Source organism: Ursus maritimus, unplaced genomic scaffold (assembly GCF_017311325.1).
Source record: "Ursus maritimus isolate PB19 unplaced genomic scaffold, ASM1731132v1 scaffold_29, whole genome shotgun sequence".
Classification (NCBI taxonomy): domain Eukaryota; kingdom Metazoa; phylum Chordata; class Mammalia; order Carnivora; family Ursidae; genus Ursus; species Ursus maritimus.
Genome location: NW_024425452.1, coordinates 23379852 through 23401591, shown reverse-complemented (window position 1 = coordinate 23401591; position 21740 = coordinate 23379852). Strand labels below are relative to the sequence as shown.

Sequence of the window (21740 nt, the reverse complement as noted above, 5' to 3'; positions counted from 1 at the left end):
TTTGGATTGGCTTCCCTGACTTATGCTTCTTTTATACATACTTGCTGTGGACTTAGTGAATACCTTATATTCATACACTTTATATAGCATTTCATACAACATTGCTTCTTACCAAAGAACTCACTTTCCTGTGAAAAACGTAGAATACTGATGCCTGTGGGATTAACAAGCCTTATCATATATCCCGTCAGTCCAGAAGCAACTGGTCTTATAGAATAACGGACAGCCCTACTGAACGTTTACTTTTGTAACAAGGTGAGAAAATACACTTTGGGATGTTGTCCTAAAGTACTTGGCATATGCTCCCAATGATGTAACAGTATCTTCGGTGATATCTCTTCTATAGACAGAACAGGATCCAAAGAATAGTAGAAGGACTAATATCTTGTTACATCTGATACACTGTCCATATATTTTGCTTTCCATTGTGGGGAGAGACAATCTCCCCACATGGGTCCTGGGCATCCCTGCATATTATTGTTGACTTTACCAATGGCAAGGCTTATCCATGTCCTCAAACTGAGCAATTTCTGTAGCTAGTCATATAGGCATTTAAATACAGCATTACTACCATTTAACTGCTGTTCCTCTTGGGGAAAAGAGACTGGCTTGTTTGCTGCTTGTTCAAAAAATGCTTGGCCCTTGGCCCTGGACTTTTCTCCTGTGATGCAACCCATTGTGTGTAGAGGTGGCATCGGGCACTCTGCATCACTGTGGGAATTGGGGCTCCAGGAGCTAGTGCAAATATGCTGATGCCCTATCTTGCTGTGATAGTCTTCTGTGCCCGGCAGTTTCCTGTCAGCATCCATTTAACTGTAGCAAGCATGCCTACAAGTAGGATAAGATCTTAGACCCTTCACTGCTCTTGCCATCCATCTCCATGATTCCAGATTCTGTCTGGCATACACCCAGAGTGGGCTGTAAGGGGATACAATGTTTTCTCTGCATTGGAGGTTGGGATTGTAACCTGGTCATTTTAGCTCATTCCTCTAGGTAAGGAGTTAGAAAAAGTGGTTATGGCACTAGTTGGGGTGATTGGCCCTAATGACCACGGAAGAAAAGGGAGTAGGGAGAGGAGTCTGATTAGAGCTTGGGAAATCTTATCTCCTGGAATACCTCCTCTTAATACCATGTTGAATTATAAAAATTAAGCAAACATCTGCAACCATATATAGGCAAGAGCACTCAAGCCTCAGATACTTGGATTAGGCACTAGGTAAAGAAATCTCATCCACCGAGATACTGGTTGAACACAAAGGAAACAGGGAGAAAGTGGCAGTGGTAAGTCATAACCATCTAGCTCATGGCCAGTGGCAGAACTGAGGACTGTATTTAGCATAGTCTTTTTTAAATTTAAATCAGAGACCTTTGGGACAAAGCATTCTGCTCCTAAACCCTATCCTGGATATTGTTTCAGTTCATCTGTTATACGGCTCTGAAATTTGTATTTTAACAACTAATTCAGGTAATTCTCAGCAAGGAAATTGGCAAAGCCCTGCTCTAGTATATTTTCTTCCTCATTGTTACATACATATGCATATATATTTAATATTTTCCCTTTTCTTTCCTATCTTATACTATTATTGCATATAGGCGTGATTGTGGGTAGGTGACAATTTTGTCTATGGGTTACATACTATGGAGACATCATTACAGAATTAGAGGAATGGACATCACATGGAGATTCTGGACTTGAAAGTAGATGAGGGGGGCGCCTGGGTGGCACAGCGGTTAAGCGTCTGCCTTCGGCTCAGGGCGTGATCCCAGCGTTCTGGGATCGAGCCCCACATCAGGCTCCTCCACTATGAGCCTGCTTCTTCCTCTCCCACTCCCCCTGCTGTGTTCCCTCTCTCGCTGGCTGTCTCTATCTCTGTTAAATAAATAAATAAAAATCTTAAAAAAAAAAAAAAAGAAAGTAGATGAGGGATAATCATATTATGTTAGTATTACGTAAATATTTAAATATGGGAGAAGTGGTATATGTAGATATTGGAAAGAAATGGGACTATAATAGATCTCTGATGTTTCTATATTTGGTGTTCAGTCATCAAACCCATTTCATATGTTTGGTGGATCTTGTGAGAGAAATGGTCCCATCTTCTACTGTGGAAGCTCAGAAGGTCAGACACACTTGCCATCTTTGATGTCATACCCATCAGACTTTGAATCTGGAGTGTTTGGAATCCAGTTTTCAGAGGCACCACTGCCAGTAGACTTATACACAAACTTCCAGTTCTTCTTGAGGTCAGAACTTGGCTACGATTTTGGTCATTTAGCTTCCCTTAGTTTCTATCTGTTTTCCAAAGTTCATTCTCCAGCATTTCCAACAATTCTGTGAGCTACCTAATATTGTTGCATTAAATTATTTTTCTGCTTATTCATAATTGTTTTTGTTGTTGTTTGCAACAAGAATTCATATAGGTATATGTATACTTTAATGAGATTCATTCTCTAAAAGTCAATTATTCTATTTCAGATAATCACTTCCCCTTTCCCTCAGAACCCCCACTCCAGTCCTGCAATCTAAATTTGGAGGTCAGTAACATATGATAGTTTCCCTGGCAAATGAGAAGTGAAATCTGGTAGATTTTAAACGATGATCATTAATACACTTTTAAAAACTGTGTCAAAACAACCAACAACCAATCAACCAACTACAATCATAAGAACAATTTACCCTCAAATACAATTATATGATTATGAGTAAGAATGAGTCCTTTGATAAACCTGGAAGATTATTCAAACTTAGAATAAGCATATTTCAAACTCAGGGCCAAGGTATGTGAAGATGAAAAACGTGTGTGGCAAAAATATGTGGTTGTTAATGCATATATTTGTATTTTCAAGTTATAATGCACTTGGTATATAATTGCTTAGTCAGTTCATTGAATTTTCAAATACTTTCACAAAGTAAAGGATTATGGAGAGCCAATGAAATACCTTTTAACTACTTAATATATGCAAAAGACATAAATTATAAAAATACAAAGGCTGTAAGTTAGATAATCATGCTGGTCTATATGATTAATTAACACAGTCTGCCCAATTACAAATAAAAATATACCCCTAGTGTTCTGAAAATAAGCAAGTGTTTTAGCTGTTCCTCCAGATAGTCACTTGTTCATTTATTAACACCAGAGGCAATAACACAATGCTAAAAATAAAACATGCATCAATTATACAACACATACTTACAAAAACCTCCGTCCATCACAACTGGCGAATGCAAACAGACCTATCCACCCTTAGTGCATTATTATTTTCACAAGTAAAACAGGAAAGGAAAATAGTGAAATTAATGCTATTCAGCACCTTTAGTAAAGTCAAACGACTTAACATCTTCATATATCAAAAACATTTGCATCTCTGTCATCCAAACATGTTAATTATTTTGTTCCATTTTTAACATGAATTATTTTATTTACATTACTTTTTAGTTCAACAAATTTTAACAATATTTAAAAATTATCTAAATTCATAAAAGTATTTCATAAATTTCAACACTTAATTATTATGTACATACAAGAGAAGTCCATGAAAAAAGTTGAAGAAATGTAGTCAGAAACTTCAAGCAACACTACCAAATATAGCAAAATTCCAACCAAATCAAAGCAGAGGGCATTCAAACATTCCAAAAATTTCTAGATGCTGCTAACATGAACATGAAAAAGTTCCAGTAATAAAAGTCAATATGAGAAATAATGTTGAAATTACTGTAGAAAATATATTTTAATAGGCATGACATATGTTTAATAGCAACAGTAATAATGACTTTTATAGAAAACTTTTATAACATTGTCATATATGAACTTCCTGGTTTGACAGGGCTAGAGTTGATCTCAAAAAATATACTTTAGCAGCCATAATTTTATTTCCAGTTAAAACATAGTAAAATGTTAAAAGTAAAATTTATAATTAACTAAATAATACCCCAATACTAGAAAATTTAAAATCCCATGCTATTCTTGCAATAAATGGCCTCTAGTATGATGTGTCTGATGTAAGGATTGTGAAAAGCCAATAATAAACAATCAGATATACATATGGGCTTAAAGTTTCACTGAAATACTTATGTAGCAAAATATATGAAAAAGTAATAGAAAAGTAAAAAGATAAAATTAAAAAAATATTGCACAGCCACATTACCTAGAAAGTAAAGTTGATGTAAAAAGCTCTAAACATGGATGATATAAATTATCTTCCATATAAAAAGGTATAAATATTTCTTAGAACTTATCAGCATCTACAGTTTAATATAATACATATTTGAATCATTGTTGAATGAGGTAATTATCAAGTCTCTAACAATGTTTTTATCCTATTGGAAATATTTGAGGGCAGCAACCAGAAAGAATTTCTCTAAAAATATTTCTGAATCCAGAACAGCTATGTGTGCAGCTCTCCCAATAAGTGAATCAGCTGTATTGGGCAATGCATTGATGACATTATATCGAACCAAATTACAGTCCTTGCTTTGCAGAACTGGGCGAAGCAAGTTGTGGATCATTTCTGAATAGATCTGTCCTACGGAACAAAGAGAAAACAGGAAAATTAGTTCACATGAATAACTGAAAAAAATTCTATGCCAAGTTTTATATAATTAATGAAATTTAGTTATATTATTTCTATTTAAAGCAGAAGAATGCTTTTTAAAAGATTTTCTTTTTCTTATACTGTCATTTTTGAGACTGTTTTATAAAAAATATAAATAACCACATTATCTGGCCAAGTAAAAATAATAGATATATTGTAAATTATTATCAATTTGATACTTTTAATTCAAAGCAATGGATATAACAGAGCAAATAGTTTTATTCAACATTAAGTCACTTATGATTTATTAAATCATTATGAAATTAAGGTAGCCATGCTAAGACATTTCGCCTTTTACGCAGTACAGGGAATGATCAGTGATACTGTAACAGTGTTGTATAGTGACAGATGGTAACAACGCTTGTGATGAGCACAGCATAATTTATAGAAAAACTGAATCACCACCTTGTACACCTGAAACTAATGTAACATTGTGTGTCTACTAAAAAAAAAAAAAAAGCCTTTTATAACTTTTAAAACTTGAACCCATAGCAAGTACTTTAAAAATGTTTCTGTGGCATTCAACATTATTCCACATATTTCCATATTATTCTGAGAAAAAACAGCAACTTCTTGCAGTCAGAAGAACAATGTGAATTTGACTCAAAGATCAGACAGGGCCCTTTTCTTTGGTCTAAGGGTTTATTTAATGCTTGGTTCTGCTTTTAATTCCAAAATTGTGCTTCTCTCTCCATCTTTTTTGGCTAATTCTTACAATGAATTAATTGAGGTCATTCACAGTATAAAAGATGAAGGTCAGATACGCATAAAGGCACAAACTGCCTTACAGGGCGAAACAGTTTTCAATGCTTATGCACTACTAATAATACTATAGAGGAGTGCCAACACATATCCATGGAATTTTAGGGAGTAAAGTATCAAATTTCTGAGGAGAGGCAGGGTTTATCCCTGAGGAATCATGAGAAGGGAAAAGTATATAGAAGTACATTCCGAGAAAGGAGAGAGAGGTATTTAAGAGAGAGATTAACATCAGATAGATCCATAGAAAACTTTTTACCCCCACCTCCTTCTCTTAGTTTTCACTGTGAGTCAAGCTGGATTTCTGGTTCCATGCTATCTGAAAAACATCTTTACATAGGAAGAAGTCCAAACCTGTCTTTATTAAATTCTCCCTGTCCCCCACTGGCACAGAATCTCTGTTAAAACAAAGCACATTTCTCTAGTTTCTGTGACCCATCGGAAAGTTAAATCTCTTCTGAATTTTTCCCTAAGTCCCTTGCTAGAACAGAAGTTAAGGGGGAAAAGGAGGTTATTCTAATGTCACAAAATGCTAAAAAAAAAAAAAAAAAAAAAAAAAAAAAAAAAAAAGAAAGAAAAAAGATACTTGTTAAATGAATAGAGTACCTACTATGTGCCAGGCATCATGCTAGGCAATGCCAATACAAATGTGTATAAGAGAGATTCCCTGCCTAAAGAGGCTGTCCACTGTTAAAATGTGCAAAAAAGCAAAGGATTAAGAGTTCATTTAAAAATCAGCCTCATTCCAAAAAAGGAACTGAGCAAATATGGGGAGGCAGGACACCCAAGTTCTTGCCCTAAGCCTGTAATTAATTAATCACCAGTGACTTTGGATCAGACACTTAGCATCTCTGGGCCTCAATTATAAAATAAGCAAACAGGACCCAACTCTCTTTCTGGTTCTAAATAGCTATGATTTAAATTTCTTTTGTTATTCAAAAATGGCAAAAGAAAAAATATATAAAATCTTTATTACTTTATTAAAGTGAGGTAAGTCTTTGCTGCCATCTTTGACTAAAAGCAAGGTACAGCAGAACATGGAACATGATCATTACCATAATCACCAATCCCAATAATCCAGAAGAAATCAAATTACAGATTACTTTTGAGGAAACAAAATGGAGAGCATTTATAATCAGAAAAAAGAACTCTTGCATAAGAGTGACTGTTTTATTGGCAAAAATATCTCAGCGGTTAAGTGTTTGCCTTCGGCTCAGGATGTGATCCCGGCGTTCCGGGATCGAGCCCCACATCAGGCTCCTCCGCTGGGAGCCTGCTTCTTCCTCTCCCACTCCCCCTGCTTGTGTTCCCTCTCTCGCTGGCTGTCTCTATCTCTGTCAAATAAATAAATAAAATCTTTAAAAAAAAAAATCTCATGGCAGGATAAAAGAAAGGAAGAAAAAGAGAGGAAGGATAGCTGTTAATATCAGTGGGTGGAAAAGAAAAAAGAGAAAAGGAAGAAAGTGACTACAAGAAAAATTTGGGAAAAAGCTCATGTGTAGTTACAACTCTTTGAAATATTTTTTTTGAATATAGAGAGATTTTATTGAGAAATAGATAAGTAACTCCATAGAAAATAATGATTCAAAGTCATAAGCAGGCATTTCAAAGAATAATAAACATGATCAATTAACATATGAAAAAGTTTTAACGTCATTTGTAATTGGTAAAATACAAACACAAACCACAATGGCGCGCATTGTCAGAGAAACAAATGGAGATGAAATACTTCTAATTTAGTTACCTGACTGTTTGTCCTTTAAAGCTGTTTTACACATTTCAATGCGGGCAGAGTGATAAGGAACATAACGATCCTGTAGAGATCCCACTAGCACAACATTTTTGAAATAATGAAGCCCTATGAAGAAAAAATACTGAATTATAATGCAACCAGATTTAAAATAACTTAATTATGATATTAAGTGACCAGAAAATTTTATTTCCTCAGTAGTATTAAGTTTATGGACTTTTAAAAAATTTATTTATTTATTTATTTATAGGGGCACCTGGCGGGCTCAATCTGATAAATGTCTGACTTTGGCTCAGGTCATGATCTCAGGGTCCTGGGGTGGAGTTGTGCCTCCCGCCCCCTGCTCAGCAGGGAGTCTGCTGCTCCCTCTCCTTCTGTCCCTCCCCCCACTCATGCTCTCTCTCCCTCTCAAATACATACATACATACATACATTAAATCTTTACTTGAGAGGGAGAGAGAGAGAGACAGAGCCTGTGCACACACGGCGGGGGGGGGGGGGGGCGCGCAGAGGGAGAAGCAGACTCCCTGAGGGTGGGGGCGGTGGAGCGGATTGATCTGACCACCTGGGCAGAAACCAAGAGTCCCATGCTCAACTGACTGAGCCACCCAGGGACCATAAATTAACGACTTTTTACATTAATGACTTTTTACATTTGATGAATTCTTTCTCCAAATTTCTATGTATTATCTACAAAAAAAAAACCCTACCTTCATTGTACATACAATGTACTGGTATGTGCTGGTATGAGAAATGTATGCTTGCACTGAGTGAGGCAAGGATTGTGATGTGGTGGTGTAGGGGTATGGGTGAGATTAGATGCTACAGGAAGTATCTTATGACTTTCTTACTTTCCAAAGTAAAATAATATTTTTTCATACAAACAAAACACTCTATATGAAACCATTTGAAGCTTTTTACTTTATATTTTCATTTGACTCTTGACTAGTATTATTATTTTTCCCTTACTTAAGTATGATGTTAACAGGATACATACTTAAGATTTTTCAATATAATAATGGGTTTTGTGATCCATCCATAGACTTTAATCAGGTCCATTTTTTTTAGTAAATTAAGGGAATTTAGGGCTTGTGATACTTTGAATTAACTCACTTTTAAGTACTGAAACCAGGTTCTTGACCACTTTACTACCCATAATGTTCTAATTTTACTATGTAGCTCTAGTAGTAAGTAAATAATAAACAATAAAAAATTCATGTGGTTATTAAATAAGATACAAACCAATAATGACAATACATTAGAATTGAGGTGTTTACTTTAGGGCATATAATTTTGTTCTGGAACATTCCAGAGTAAAATTTGATACTTTTTGCCTACTGAAATTCAGATTCTTAGAAATAGGCCAATTGTGGGGACTACTGTGGATACAGGAATACAGAATACAGGAAGCCTTTGTAGACAACCCTTTCTCTCTTGGAACTTACGATCCCAATAATGAGACATCCTAGATCCACACACAGGCAGGTGAGACTGTTTATACCCTCTATGTCAAATATAAGGTTATCCTCCCTTTTTCTCAATGACAAGATAACACCTTGTGGCAATTTGGATATATAAAATTCTAGGGATACAAGTGGAATAATCAAATGTCTATAATACACAATTATGCAAACATTTAAAATATTTTAGAAAAATATCAAGAAAAATTGATTTTTTCCCCCTTCATTCTCACATTTCGTGTGATAAATTAATTCTACTTTTGGCAACATTTGACACTAATGTAATATTAGTGCTACTCTGGGAATCATCTATGTGTCCTAGAGCAGAGGTGCTACTGGTACACATTTACCCTCAAGGGTAATTGTAGACTTTCCATACTTGAAACTAATACAACACTATATGTTAATTATACTTCAATTAAAAAAAAAAAAAAAACTCTAGATGGTGAGGACGGGCATGTATAGCTTTAAGGGAATTGAATTCTAGATCCCAATTTCTGTATGAGTGCTTTCCTAAAAATGACTTGTTCTCCCATTTTATTAGAGAAAGGTATTTGTCCAATCTATTTCAGATTTTATTATGGTGTATGGCTGGAGGTGTAAAAGTCTCTGGGGGAATGAAGCAAAATATAAATGAAATCTAACATTTTCTGACAAAAAGTTTGCTTTGACTGTTGACAATAAGAATTAGCTTTGCTAATTAGATTTTATGGCACACATTTTCTATCAGGTGAATGACCTAAATCTGTAACTCCAACTGAGTAAGTTGTTTTTTATATTTTTATGAAAATATAATTACAGCAAATACATACTACCTGATATGCCAGAAAATATATCCTCTGCTGCTCTTTAAAATTATAGGAAATATTTTTAGATGTCACCCTAAAATTATACAAGGGGTACATATTTTTTCAAAATTCTTTTAAGGGGTAAACAAGTTAAAAATGTGAAAGCCACTGTCCTACAGTACATCATCTTTACTTCTACCCAAGTTGTTCTAGGTACTGTGCTTTTTTTTTTTTTTTTTTTAAAGATTTTATTTGAGAGATAGAGCAGGAGCTAGGGGAGGGGCAGACAGAGAGGGAGGGAAGAAGCAGACTTCCCGCTGAGTGGAGAGCCCAACACCAGGCTCCATCCCACAACCCCGAGGTCAACTGACTGAGCCACCCAAGTGCCCCGGTACTGTGCTTTTTGAATCTAAGTATGATGCTGTTTACTGAAATTTTATCCCAAGCTGCATGAAAGCAGCTTATGTAACAGCACAGATGAAAGATGTATATTTGTGTTCTCCATAAAGAACTATCATCATACTGCACAACTCAAGGGGCACCATTCATATTACAGTCCACATGAATAACACTCCTTGGAGCTGTGCAGTGCACACCCTGTGGCAGCCTTGCTAGGCAACATTCATTTTTGTACTTTCCTAAATGACTATTTTTCCTCAAACCACCAGCATCTTCTATCCCCTCTTCACTGTGACCTGATGACCTTGTTTCCTATTTCACTGAGAATATAGAAGAATCAGAAACGAACATCCACATACTCCTACCTTAACCAAACCAACCTATCATACGATAGCTTCATGTTCTGCCCTTGCTCTTCTACGGATTCACTAGAATGCTAGGTGCCATTCCCTCCTGCCCATTAAGGACATGACTCTAGTAGCTGTCCTATCCCTCTCTTGCATCATCAATTTTTTCATTTGTATGAATCATTCTTATTAATATGCAAAACACTGTAATATCTCTTATTTAAAAAAAAATCAATGAACCTGTTCTTGGACTTTATACTCCTTTGCAATGACCACCCCATTTCTTGGCACTGCTTTATTTCTATAATATATATTCTAAGAACAATAGGCACTACATTAAAAAATTATATGAAATATATTTTTCAAAATAATAGCTCCTTGCAGAGATTCTGATATGCTTCTACAAGGAAATGACACTCAGGTTGAGATCACTGCTTCGGACTGAGTTCCTTGAGGGAAGTGTCTGTGTCTCTGCAGGTGCAGACAGCTCAGCCAAATGGAAATAGGCAAAATCAATAAAGATTAGATGAGGGGATTTCTAAGAAAACCTTTAATTCTCAGATTTCATGATGATGAAAAAAATAAAATCAAAGATCTTGACACTGATATAAATATACTATATTGTCATTTCTAAATGTGATTTCTAAGACAGTACTATACTTTAAAAATACATTTTAAATTTAGTAGTCTAATTTTAATAAGAGTTTTTCAACAACAAGGTATTAATTCTAATACTGTGCTTCTGCATGGGAGGTTTACTTTTTGTATTAGCCAAGAACCAAGTCAGTTAAATAGACTATGACTCTTTTTGAATCTTTTGGTTTTAATTCCTGTCTAACAGCATTGGCTAGAGAGGGCAGAAACTCAAAGTGAAACTTGGTAGGCCCCAGGGTTGCAATGCTGGTGGGAATTACAGAAGTACTTCATCTATATTGAAGTCTAGCAAATGAAAGTGTCTGAAGTCTTTATGGGGACGCTTATATTCTAGGTTCATCTTCTCCGCACCTACACTGATTCTACCTGCTCAAAGATGACCTAGTTAACTGGCCTTCGGTTAGCACTTCACTCAGCCCTTGAAATGCCTAATTCTAGATTGAAAAGTTACCTCTAACTTGGGAAAACAACAGTTCCCCATTTATAGAATGAGACAGTTTAGCTAAAAAATTTCTGAATATATTAGTTACTTTTCAGGTACCAAGAAAAAGATTAAAGTAAATCTTCAATATTTTTCTGGACTGTATAACAACATGATTTATGTCTGAACATTGTAATGGTATGGTAACTTTCATCTTCATTATTTTAGTCTTCCTGATACTTCTGGCAACCCATTTTTTTTCTAAAAATTTTAATGACTTCTAAAGTAATTCCTGTTGACTCATTTTCTGTTTATTCTCTGGAATTGGCTCAAGCAGTAGTTCTAAACTGGTGGCTTTGCACCTTAAAGGATATCGAGCAGCATCTGAAGACATTTTTGTTGTCACAACCAGGGGGTATGGGGGGATGAAAGCATGAAGGGGGTGTGTGCTACTGGCATTTACTGGGTAGAGGCTAGGGATGCTACTAAACATCTTACGATGCACAAGACAACCCCCGATGACAAGGAATTATCCAGCCCAGAATGTCAATAGTGCGGAGGTAAAGAAAACCCTATGCTTCTAAAATTGAAACATACTAAGAAATATTAGACTATTCTCATTTTTACTCATTTATTTTAAATACATTTGAAAGAATTTGCTTCCCAAAATGTTAGCTGATGCTGATTCTTTCCTACACTTTCAAAAACAAAATACCAAATGTAACTTACAAATCAATTGATACCTATTATTATACACCTCTGTAATCTGCTGGAAGAAAAGATTATCTTGTGCCATAGTAGCACAGCAGGAGATTTCTTAAATTATTATATTTTCTTAGTCAGAACTCAACAGCTAGTAAAGAGATGCTAAGCAGATGTTTTGGAGAAAATCTTAAAATAAGGATATTTTGTTTCTGCAATTCCAACAATGAATAGATACTCATTTGGCTATTTTTGAGCCCTCATTACAGAATGCAAGAATGTCCATGGTCCTTCTCTTTATGTGATCTTGACTACTTCACCATTAGTGTCACCAAATCTATATATAATATACATTTTACCTACTACATTGTTCTAGTTCCTTCATATTTTTCTTTCTTTTGATATTCAATGCTGAGACACTAGTATGCCATAACTATACTGTAAAATTTGTAGAATGCAATAAGGTTTTTTTAGTCAAAAGTTGCTATAAAAATTTAATGAATGTTTATAATTGTAACACCTTAATCAAAATAGATAATTTCCTCTTAAAAGTAACATTTTCTTAGCACTTTAGTAGATCTTTTGTGTTCATCAAAAAAAAAGGCAATACACAATAAATATGACTTTTACAAAAATATAACATTTCTCAATTGTTTCAGAAATCATATATATTATTTTATGCTTTTAAAATAATTTATTATTTTAAAAGAATAAATAGCTTTTAATTAAGGAAAGCTACTAACTAGTGATACATTGCAGAGAAGAAGACTGTTTCAAAAGGAAGACCCACGGGGTGGGGGCTTTGCCTGAATAAAAAAAGGAACATAGTAGAAGGCTGGAATTTGCTTCAGACAGGTTATTTTACGCTTTCCCAAAAGAACAGGAAATTGGCTGTTCAGGAGAAACAGAAGCAATAATTGCACAAGGACGTCTGAGACTTCATAGCTTTATCAGTAAAATACAAACTAAGTCAATTATAGAAGTATTTTTAAAAATACATAGGGTAAAATATAAAAGAGAAACTATCACTAGGGCTTAGGGGCACCTGGGTGGCTCAGTCAGTTACACATCTGCCTTCGGCTCAGGTCACGATCTCGGGGTCCTGGGATGGAGCCCTTCACCCGGCTTCCTGCTCAGCAGGGAGTCTGCTTCTCCCTCTCCCTGCAACCCCATCCCCACTTGTGATCTCTCTCTCAAATAGATAAATAAAATCTTAAAAAAAAAAAAACCCACAACACCTGAGACTAGCCTACCAGTTAAGTAAACACTGCTTTTGTTTTCCTGTTTTACTTATCTTTCTGATGTGACTCCAAATATATTTACTTAGTAAATGAAGTAAATACATACATTAAGATTATAAATTATTATATATTATATAATTATATATTTGTACACACACACACACACACACACACACACACACACACACATGAATACCTATACAGGTATAGGAATTGACCACTCATTTCTCACAATTTTCTAGATGATCAAAAATCCCTCAAAAACAAAACAAAACAAAAAAACCAGGGCATAACATAGCTCAATAGAGAATTTCTCCACCTCTGTGGTAATTTAAAAATCAATTCATAAATATTTGTTGATATTTAAAATGGCAATTAGAAACAGCTTCTAAAGTACCTGAAAATGTGCATTCATGGCTAAACATGACATGACTGGAACACTCATGATTGCTTACTAGCTTTATGACTTGAGACAAGTTACCTTCTCTATGTTTCAGTGTCCTGATCTGCAATATGGGGCAATAAAATTCTTAATAAGATTAAATAAACTAATATGTATATAATGTGCTTAGACAGGATCTGGAATATAGTAAGTGCCATATGTGTGTTGGCTATTGTTATTTATTCTTATACTTTAGTATTATCCAATGCATTGCTCATGATTATTAGAAAACAGTATTCTTTCATGTTAATTCAATTCAGATGTATATTAATAGACTCATATTTGGGTACAAGTAGAAATCTTAAAACATAAATACAATTTGAATAAGTCACTTGAATAATTTTTTATAGCCAGTAATACTGACATTTAGATGAGCTAATTTTTAATAGTTCTGTTATGAAAATTTCCTACAACAGATTTGTGATTGTAATGTGAAGGCAAATTTTTTTTTTTTAAAGATTTTATTTATTTATTTGACAGAGATAGAGACAGCCAGCGAGAGAAGGAACACAAGCAGGGGGAGCGGGAGAGGAAGAAGCAGGCTCATAGCGGAGGAGCCTGATGTGGGGCTCCATCCCGTAACGCCGGGATCACGCCCTGAGCTGAAGGCAGGCGCCTAACCGCTGTGCCACCCAGGCGCCCCAACAAATTTTTATAATCTATAATACTAATCTCATTTTAGCTCAGGCATCTCTTCACTTAGAGCTATTTTTACCATCTAACATTTACTGAGTTTTGTGTTATTCAAAATGGTAATCATTTCACATGTATTATCTCATTTAATCCTTTAATAGTCTTGTGAGGAAGATACTATTATTCCCATTTTACCAATGAAGAAACTGAAGTCTATTTAGATTAAGTATCCTACTCAGTTTTTCAGCTAAGACTGACATCTACTTATGACTTAAGGTTTGGCTCTTAAACAGATGTTAGGCTGGTACAACTGGAGAGAAGGTACAAGTCTTGCCATGCATTATAAGGCAAATAATGAATAACTTGTAAGCAAAAGTTTGAACTAATCCTTAAGAAATAACTCAAGTGCAAAAGATCTACTCACATCTACTAATAATTAGAAACAGCAGTCCAAATACCTGTTCAGATGGGGAAGGCCATGGATTACAAATTTTTATAGTAAAATTTTAGTTATGCCTTGTTTAGTATTTTTATTTTCTTATGTTGTTACTATTCTTATTGCTAATTTTACTTCATAAAATACAGTATAAATATGCAGACCTCAGGGAACATTTATAATCAGTTTTGCCTTTCCTTTATTTCCTAACTTGTCAACAGCAGTGGTACAAACTTCATGTACCTAAAACACAATAGTTCTAGTCAATGCCAGTAAGTTTTTCCCACGTGAGAACTATACACTTGATTTGATTTGTAGGCATATCTTGTACTTTAATGAATCAAGCAAATATTTCTGCGTACTGTATATAACTTGTTGTTGCTTTGTACTCTTAGAAACGAAACATAAAGATTGACCTGTAAGAGAACAAATTTCACTGATTCTAATAACAGAAAATACACGAAATAACCATTCCAACATCTCTTTCTCACATTAATAACAGCATTTAAGGCGGAATCCTAAAAAGGCTTAAATAGCACTCAGTGAAGTGGGCATTATTCAATTAGTAAATCTATCCAGTGTTCACATCAAATGTTTCAAGAGCAGAATGGAGGACATGCATGATAAGAATGTAGATAAAAAATAGATTTAAATGGGCAGGGCTTAAAAAGTTACTTCCAATTTGCAACTATCAGTCACCAAATATATGGGTTTGATTTTTAGCTTACCATATAATATTGACCTGCTTTTGGACACTGAAAATAGTATTGAAAAGATCATTCATTGATGCAGTGGGTTTATACTGAATATCTACTGAGAGGAAGAACTATAGTAAATACTGAGTGTTTATGTGGGGAGTGGGAAAGGGTTGTCACAAATGGATACTATTACTGGAATGGAGGTTAAGGTACATAAAAATGACTATATGAGATAAACTATAACAGGTATGGTAAATGAGGTTCATATATAATGCCATAAGAGTTCAGTTATAATATTAACAACCTTGGGAAGTAGAATGCAAAGAAGAGGTATTTCAAACTAAGTAATTTAGAAGCATTAAAAAATGATGAAAGAAGAGTTAGTAAAAGAAGACAACTATGTTCAGGTTTAGACATATGTTTCATATATAAGTAGAGATGTCTAACACGCAAATGAAGATTGGAATTCATTAATGAGGTCAGTCTGGAGGTGTAAGATCTAAGATATAAACATAAATATTGGGCAATCTACTGGGTTCTCTGAGAATAGAGGAACATTAAATCAGAGAGGGCCTCAAGAAAGCTTTTAATAGCAGGTAATGTTTAATTTTAGAAGATGGAGAGAATTGGTTCTAAAAAGATGAGTAAACACATGGGGAGGAATGGTGGTAGAAAAAGCATGGGTGAATACAAGCATAAAACGTGTGGCATGACTAAGACAAAGGATGTGTGCATGGGCAGAGTAGGATATGAAATTAGTAAAAGAATCAGGAACCAGATTATAAAGGATTTGATGCCCTAAGCCATGGAATTTAAACCTCATCCTAAAAGCCACAATGTACCATGAATAGATTTTCAAACAGGAGCAATACGGTTTGATTTAATTTTTAGAAGATAATTTTATCTGATGAGAAAATGAGATGGGGGACAGTAACCAGTTTTGGAGGCCATAGCAATAATCTATGGTTGACCTAAGGCAGTGGCAAAGAAAAGAAAGAGAAGACTCCATTTGCTATAAAAGAAGGCTGAATGTTTCAGGGCTTAGTAACTAAGTGGATGTGTGGGGAGATTGAGAAGAAGAGTCTAAAAAACAACTTCTAAGTTTTTGGCTGGGCAGTTGGTGGTAGATGTGGAATCAAGAAAAATGAAACTGAGGGGAAAGATGAGGTATCTCAAAACACTGCATCTGAGGTAACCATGAACCATCTAAGTAAATGTACTTCGTAGGAAGCTGGACATATCAGTCTAGAATACAGCCTAGAGGACTGAACTAGAGATATATATATTTGAGCTACCAATGGTGAAGATGGATATGAAACGATGCTGTCAAAGAAGAATGTACAGAGTGAGAAGAGCAGATGACAGAAGCTGGAACCCAAGAATACCTCTATTTAAGGGGCAAGGAGAGAAAAGGAATCCATGTAGGAAGCAGACAGCCAACATGGAAGAAAACCAGGAAAGGCTGATATAGAATGGGAGGTAGGAAAGTATTTCAAGAAGAAGGGTATTTTCAAAAGTCATAATGCCAGCATATTCAAATAAAAGAAAGAAAAGAGATAACTGGCTATGACAAGCTTCAACAGAATGGTGAGGACAGAAAACAGATTACAATGGATTGAAGAGTGAAATAAAAGGTGAGGAAGTAGTGAAAGTAACTGCTTTTTTTCCCCAAGAGGCTCAATTTGTATATAAAAAAAAGAGAAATAGAAAAACACAGAATCAGTGATCAAAGGAGGTATTTATTTATTATTATTATGACTTAAGATGGGAGAAAACGGAGTAACTTTATGTTAAGGGATTAGCCACTGAAAAGGGAGAGTTTAAGGGAGAGTTTAAAGACGGAGAGGAGGAATAGGATACAAACAGAAAGGGAAATTATTCTTGGGCCACAGGTACATCTTTTACTGAACTAGAATGAAAGTACAGGTATGCTAATGTTTGTAGGTAAAAAGGAAGTAGGAAAGTTCTCACTTGATGGCCTTGACTTTCATAGATAACCTAGGAAACAAAGTCATTTATAGAAGTGAAGGTAGCGGTGGTAGCTCCAAGGTCTGACTCTTGGTTTTAGCCGAGGTCATGACCTCACGGTGGTGAGACCAAGCCCCATACTGGGCTCTGTGCTGGGTGTGGAGCCTATTTAAGATTCTCTCTCTCTCCCCCTCTTTCTTGGCCCCCTCCTCCTCAAGTAGTTTAGTTTTTAACATTTTCCAGAAAGGTTTTATAGTTCTTGAATAGGAAGGCAGAAGAATATGTGGGGTTGAGGACTGGGGCAGAGGACAGAAGGGCTAGGACACGCAGCAACCCAGTTCAAAAACTGACTTACAATTCGTACTAAATTATAAAAATGTTAAAAAATTTAGGATAATTTTTTTAAAAGATTTTATTTATTTATTTGACAGAGAGAGAGAGAGAGAAAGAGAGAGAGAGAGGGAGAAGCAGGCTCCCCACTTAGCAGGGAGACTGATGTGGGGCTCAATCCCAGGACCCTGGGATCATGATCTAAGCTGAAGGCAGACGCTTAACCGACTGAGCCACCCAGGAGCCCCTAGGATAATTTCAAAGTACCTGTGTTCACACAACACAAATATGATCGTGTAAAAAAAAAATCAAACAACCATGTTAATTTTGAGTCTACTATTTCATTATTAAAAAATTACAACTGACTGATACATTTTTAATCACCAGAAAGACATGTTGATAATTTTTTGCTAAAGGTAGATTTTTTAAAAAGGTTTCCAAGTGAATGTTTTCAAAACCGTTAACTATATACTTACCTGCTTTATTACTAAGCTTGTATAAGAAAGTTTGGCGAGGGTCTGAGTGATCTCGACAGGTCAATTGTAGAAGAGAACCTGATTTTTTCCATTTCTGCATAAACCACAGACCTACAGAGTTATAAATGATATGTGAATAATACTGGAAATACATGGTAACATATGCCAAGATTATTAACTTTAATACACATTTCACTTCAAAAATGCCATCTACTAAACTAGCATTTTCTTAATAAAAAATATATTTGTAAAATATTTCCTTTTTCTGAAAACAAATATAAACATACACATATAAGTTAACTATGGGTTAATGGTGGTTGATAAAGGGCTTGCTATTTCTATCACTTTCACTAATGAAATAGATAATGGTTTAAGGACAAATTTGGGAATACTGTACCTTTAGATACATTTGTTCAAATTGTAAAGAAGCAGAGATGGAAAAAACTTCAAACACAGTAGTAGATCCAAATGCTTAAGTACTGAGTGTTTAGTCTAGAGATAAATATAATTATGGCAGACTAACTGTATAAGGACTAACTCTTAGGAGGAGCGATTGGTTAATGTTTTCTAGTAAAAGCTGAATATAATGAAGTTATCTATCTATCTATCTATCTATCTATCTATCTATCTATCTATCTATCTAGAGGGGAGGTGCAGAGGATAGGGAGAATCTTAAGTAGGCTCTATCTCACAACCCTGATATCATGACCTGAACTGAAATCAAGACTCAGATGCTTAACCAACTGAGCCACCCAGGTGCCCCTGAAGTTTAATATTTAATTGTATTTCTTTGTATTAATCAGTTACCCGTCTTTAAATGCATCTTCCCCTTAATTAAGAGACACCTCAATCACTCTCTGGGACAGGTTTTCAAGATTGTGCAATATTAATTTCCACTATTGTTGCTTCTAATATTACAGAGGGGAACAGGGGAAGAAAAGAGAAAAAAACTCTTTAATTGATTAAATCTGTAACTGTAAGCCTATTTGGGAAAAGTCTGATGAAGAAAGAAATTCAAAGTATTGTATCCTATTTATATTGGGTTCTATTTTATGTTACTTATGGATTCCATCTTTTTCATGTCCTCTCTTTAAAAACATAAAAATCTAGAACTAGCTGTTTTTTTGATACAATGGGATACAAGGAAAATAGTATGGTTTCTTTGTCAATGAAAGTGAAAGAGAAAACGGAAATAAGAGTTTCAAGGCTCAATGAAAAGAGACAGAATGAAATCTAATTTATTCTCACAATGGGAATCAATGGACTAAACTATAAAAACTACTTAAAAAATCCAAGAGAAAAACCACACCAAACAAAAGGCAAATCAAGTATCAGATTTTTTTTAATGAGACTATTCATTCTAATCAAAATGGGGTCTTAACTTTCATTTTATTTTTTAAAAAATTTTAGAGTTTATTTTCTTATAACATCCCTTTACTGTTATCAAACCAAAATCAGAGTTAACATTCTACATATAATATTTTGTAACTTTATAATATATTAAATATAGGCATTTATTTTTATCTGCTCAACTGATGGAACAACAGAATAGCCTGTTTATAAGATAAACATTTACTGAAAATATTAAGAAAGTTTAATGAAAATTAGTTAAAAATGCTCTTGTCACTTCTGATATATATCATCTCACTATGATAATATTCATTTTCTGAAATGACATTTATCAGCTTATTTCATGTGCATGACAAAATAGAAACATTTCTACATCTTTTGTTTCATGAAATTCCACGTATGTGACAAGCCAGCTCTAAATAAATACCAGAAAACTTTATATCTGTATTTAAGTTATCTCCCCATGACATATTTTTTACACTGAACAATAAAACTTGTTACCTGTATTAACAAGAGCACTGCTATTGTAGAGTGTACCAAGGTGAGGTCCAGAAAGAGACAAAAAGGTATGAAGTTTGTTGAGGTAATATCTAAACCTTGGCCTTGTAAGCACTGAACGGATTATTAAATTGCCCAACGAATGTCCAATAAAGCTTTAAGAAAAAAAAAAAGACATTTCTCCCATAGTATTAATTTTAAAAAGAAATACTAAACCTGATACTTCTATACACAGATGTGAAATACTAAGTACTTGGAAATTTCTAATATGTTTTAAAACTATGGCTTGATACTTTGAAATGATGTAACTTACAGTTTGAAGGAAAAAACGTGAGAATGTAGTAGAAAATTCCTACTATATATTTCAATGCTTATTCTATAGAAATAAGATATTACTTATCAGAAAGTTTTTATTCATAGTTATAACTGCTTAGAAATAAATACATTTAAAAAGTAACTATACATTGACTAGATGATAAATTTGCCTCCTTAGTCACACATGCCAATTATTACTTGTTAAGTCATCATCTAAAACAAAATAATGAAATTGTACCTATAAAGGATGACTTAGGAAAAATTATATAACTGTTTCATTTATTTTCTGGTCTACTCTCTAAGATTTATAAAGCACCTCACCTTTATTAAGGAATAGTTTAAATCAAAAGAGCCTTTTTACTTACCATCATTATGCAATAGATGGTATATTAGTCCCTGGGGATAGTTAACAATGAAAGAAGAGAGTTTGAAAGCTGTCTTAAACTGGTTTACCGATATAGCTAGTGAGAAGCTCAGGATAAATTTCCCTCCCAAATTGAAGTTCCTGAAGCTGTGGGGTAAGAGTTTTGACCGTAACTAATAGTCCTCAATTAACCAGAACAGGCTTTTGAATAATGGTTGATTATAACTGATAATATAATCTAAAAGAGGCAATATGTTTGTGGATAAATGAAAAAACTGAAATATTTTCTCATCATAAAATAATAAATGAATAAAAGGAATAAAAGATCACTGTAGAAAATTTAGTAAATAAGAAATATTTTAAAATCTATAAATGAAGAGAATAATTAGAATCAGAAAATATGTCCCTCCTCCCTCCTAATATACTTGCATCCCCCCATTTTAACAGAAATTTTTTTTTAAATGACTTCAAATAAAAACCTGTTTATCTCTCTTTAGCTCTTACTCTCCATACTTCAAACTGGAAACAAACTCTTTCAAAAGCTTATGGTTATACAGAGCCAGTTTCTTCCTCTAACCTAGTTGGGATATGAAGGTAATCATTATTCTACTTTTTGAGGCAGAATGATTAGTTTTGACTTTTTCTTTAAGTCCTACTGTACTGGAGGAAACAAATATTTTTCCTCTCTCCCATGTCTATTTATAGTATCTGCTTAAATTATGAGACTTATATTGCTTTGATCATCTTGCTTCTGGAAAACTGACTCACAAAGTAGAGTGAGGAAACCTTGAAAGTATTTTTGCTGTTCCATTTGTCTGTATATATCCATTGCCCTAAAATATTTTTTTTGGGTAACAGCTTTATTGAGATATAATTCACATACCATAACGTTCATCCATTTAAAAGGTATAATTTAATGGTTTTTAGTATATTCACAGAGTTGTGCAACCACCACAAGAGATTTTAGAACATTTTCATCATTTCAAAAAACCCCAAATCCTTTAGCTGCCTTCCCATCTGCCATCTCCCCCAGCCCTAAGCAATCATTAATCTACTTCTGTCTCTAGAGATTTGCCAATTTTGGAAAATTCATACAAATGGAATCATATAATAAGG

At 34.4% G+C, this 21740-nt stretch overlaps 1 protein-coding gene across 1 annotated transcript in view; it reads right to left on the bottom strand.

The window, feature by feature from the left end:
* Window positions 1-3104: 3104 nt before the first annotated feature.
* Window positions 3105-21740, bottom strand: part of FAM135A (family with sequence similarity 135 member A) — a 123888-nt gene continuing 105252 nt past the window's right edge. Inside the window, exons 20-23 of the mRNA XM_008684820.2 lie at window positions 19949-20100; window positions 18098-18208; window positions 7097-7210; window positions 3105-4524 (exon numbers count right to left, since the gene is read on the bottom strand). Coding sequence (XP_008683042.2) covers window positions 4319-4524; window positions 7097-7210; window positions 18098-18208; window positions 19949-20100 — 583 coding nt within the window. The 3' untranslated portion in view covers window positions 3105-4318. The remainder of the gene's footprint in view (window positions 4525-7096; window positions 7211-18097; window positions 18209-19948; window positions 20101-21740) is intronic.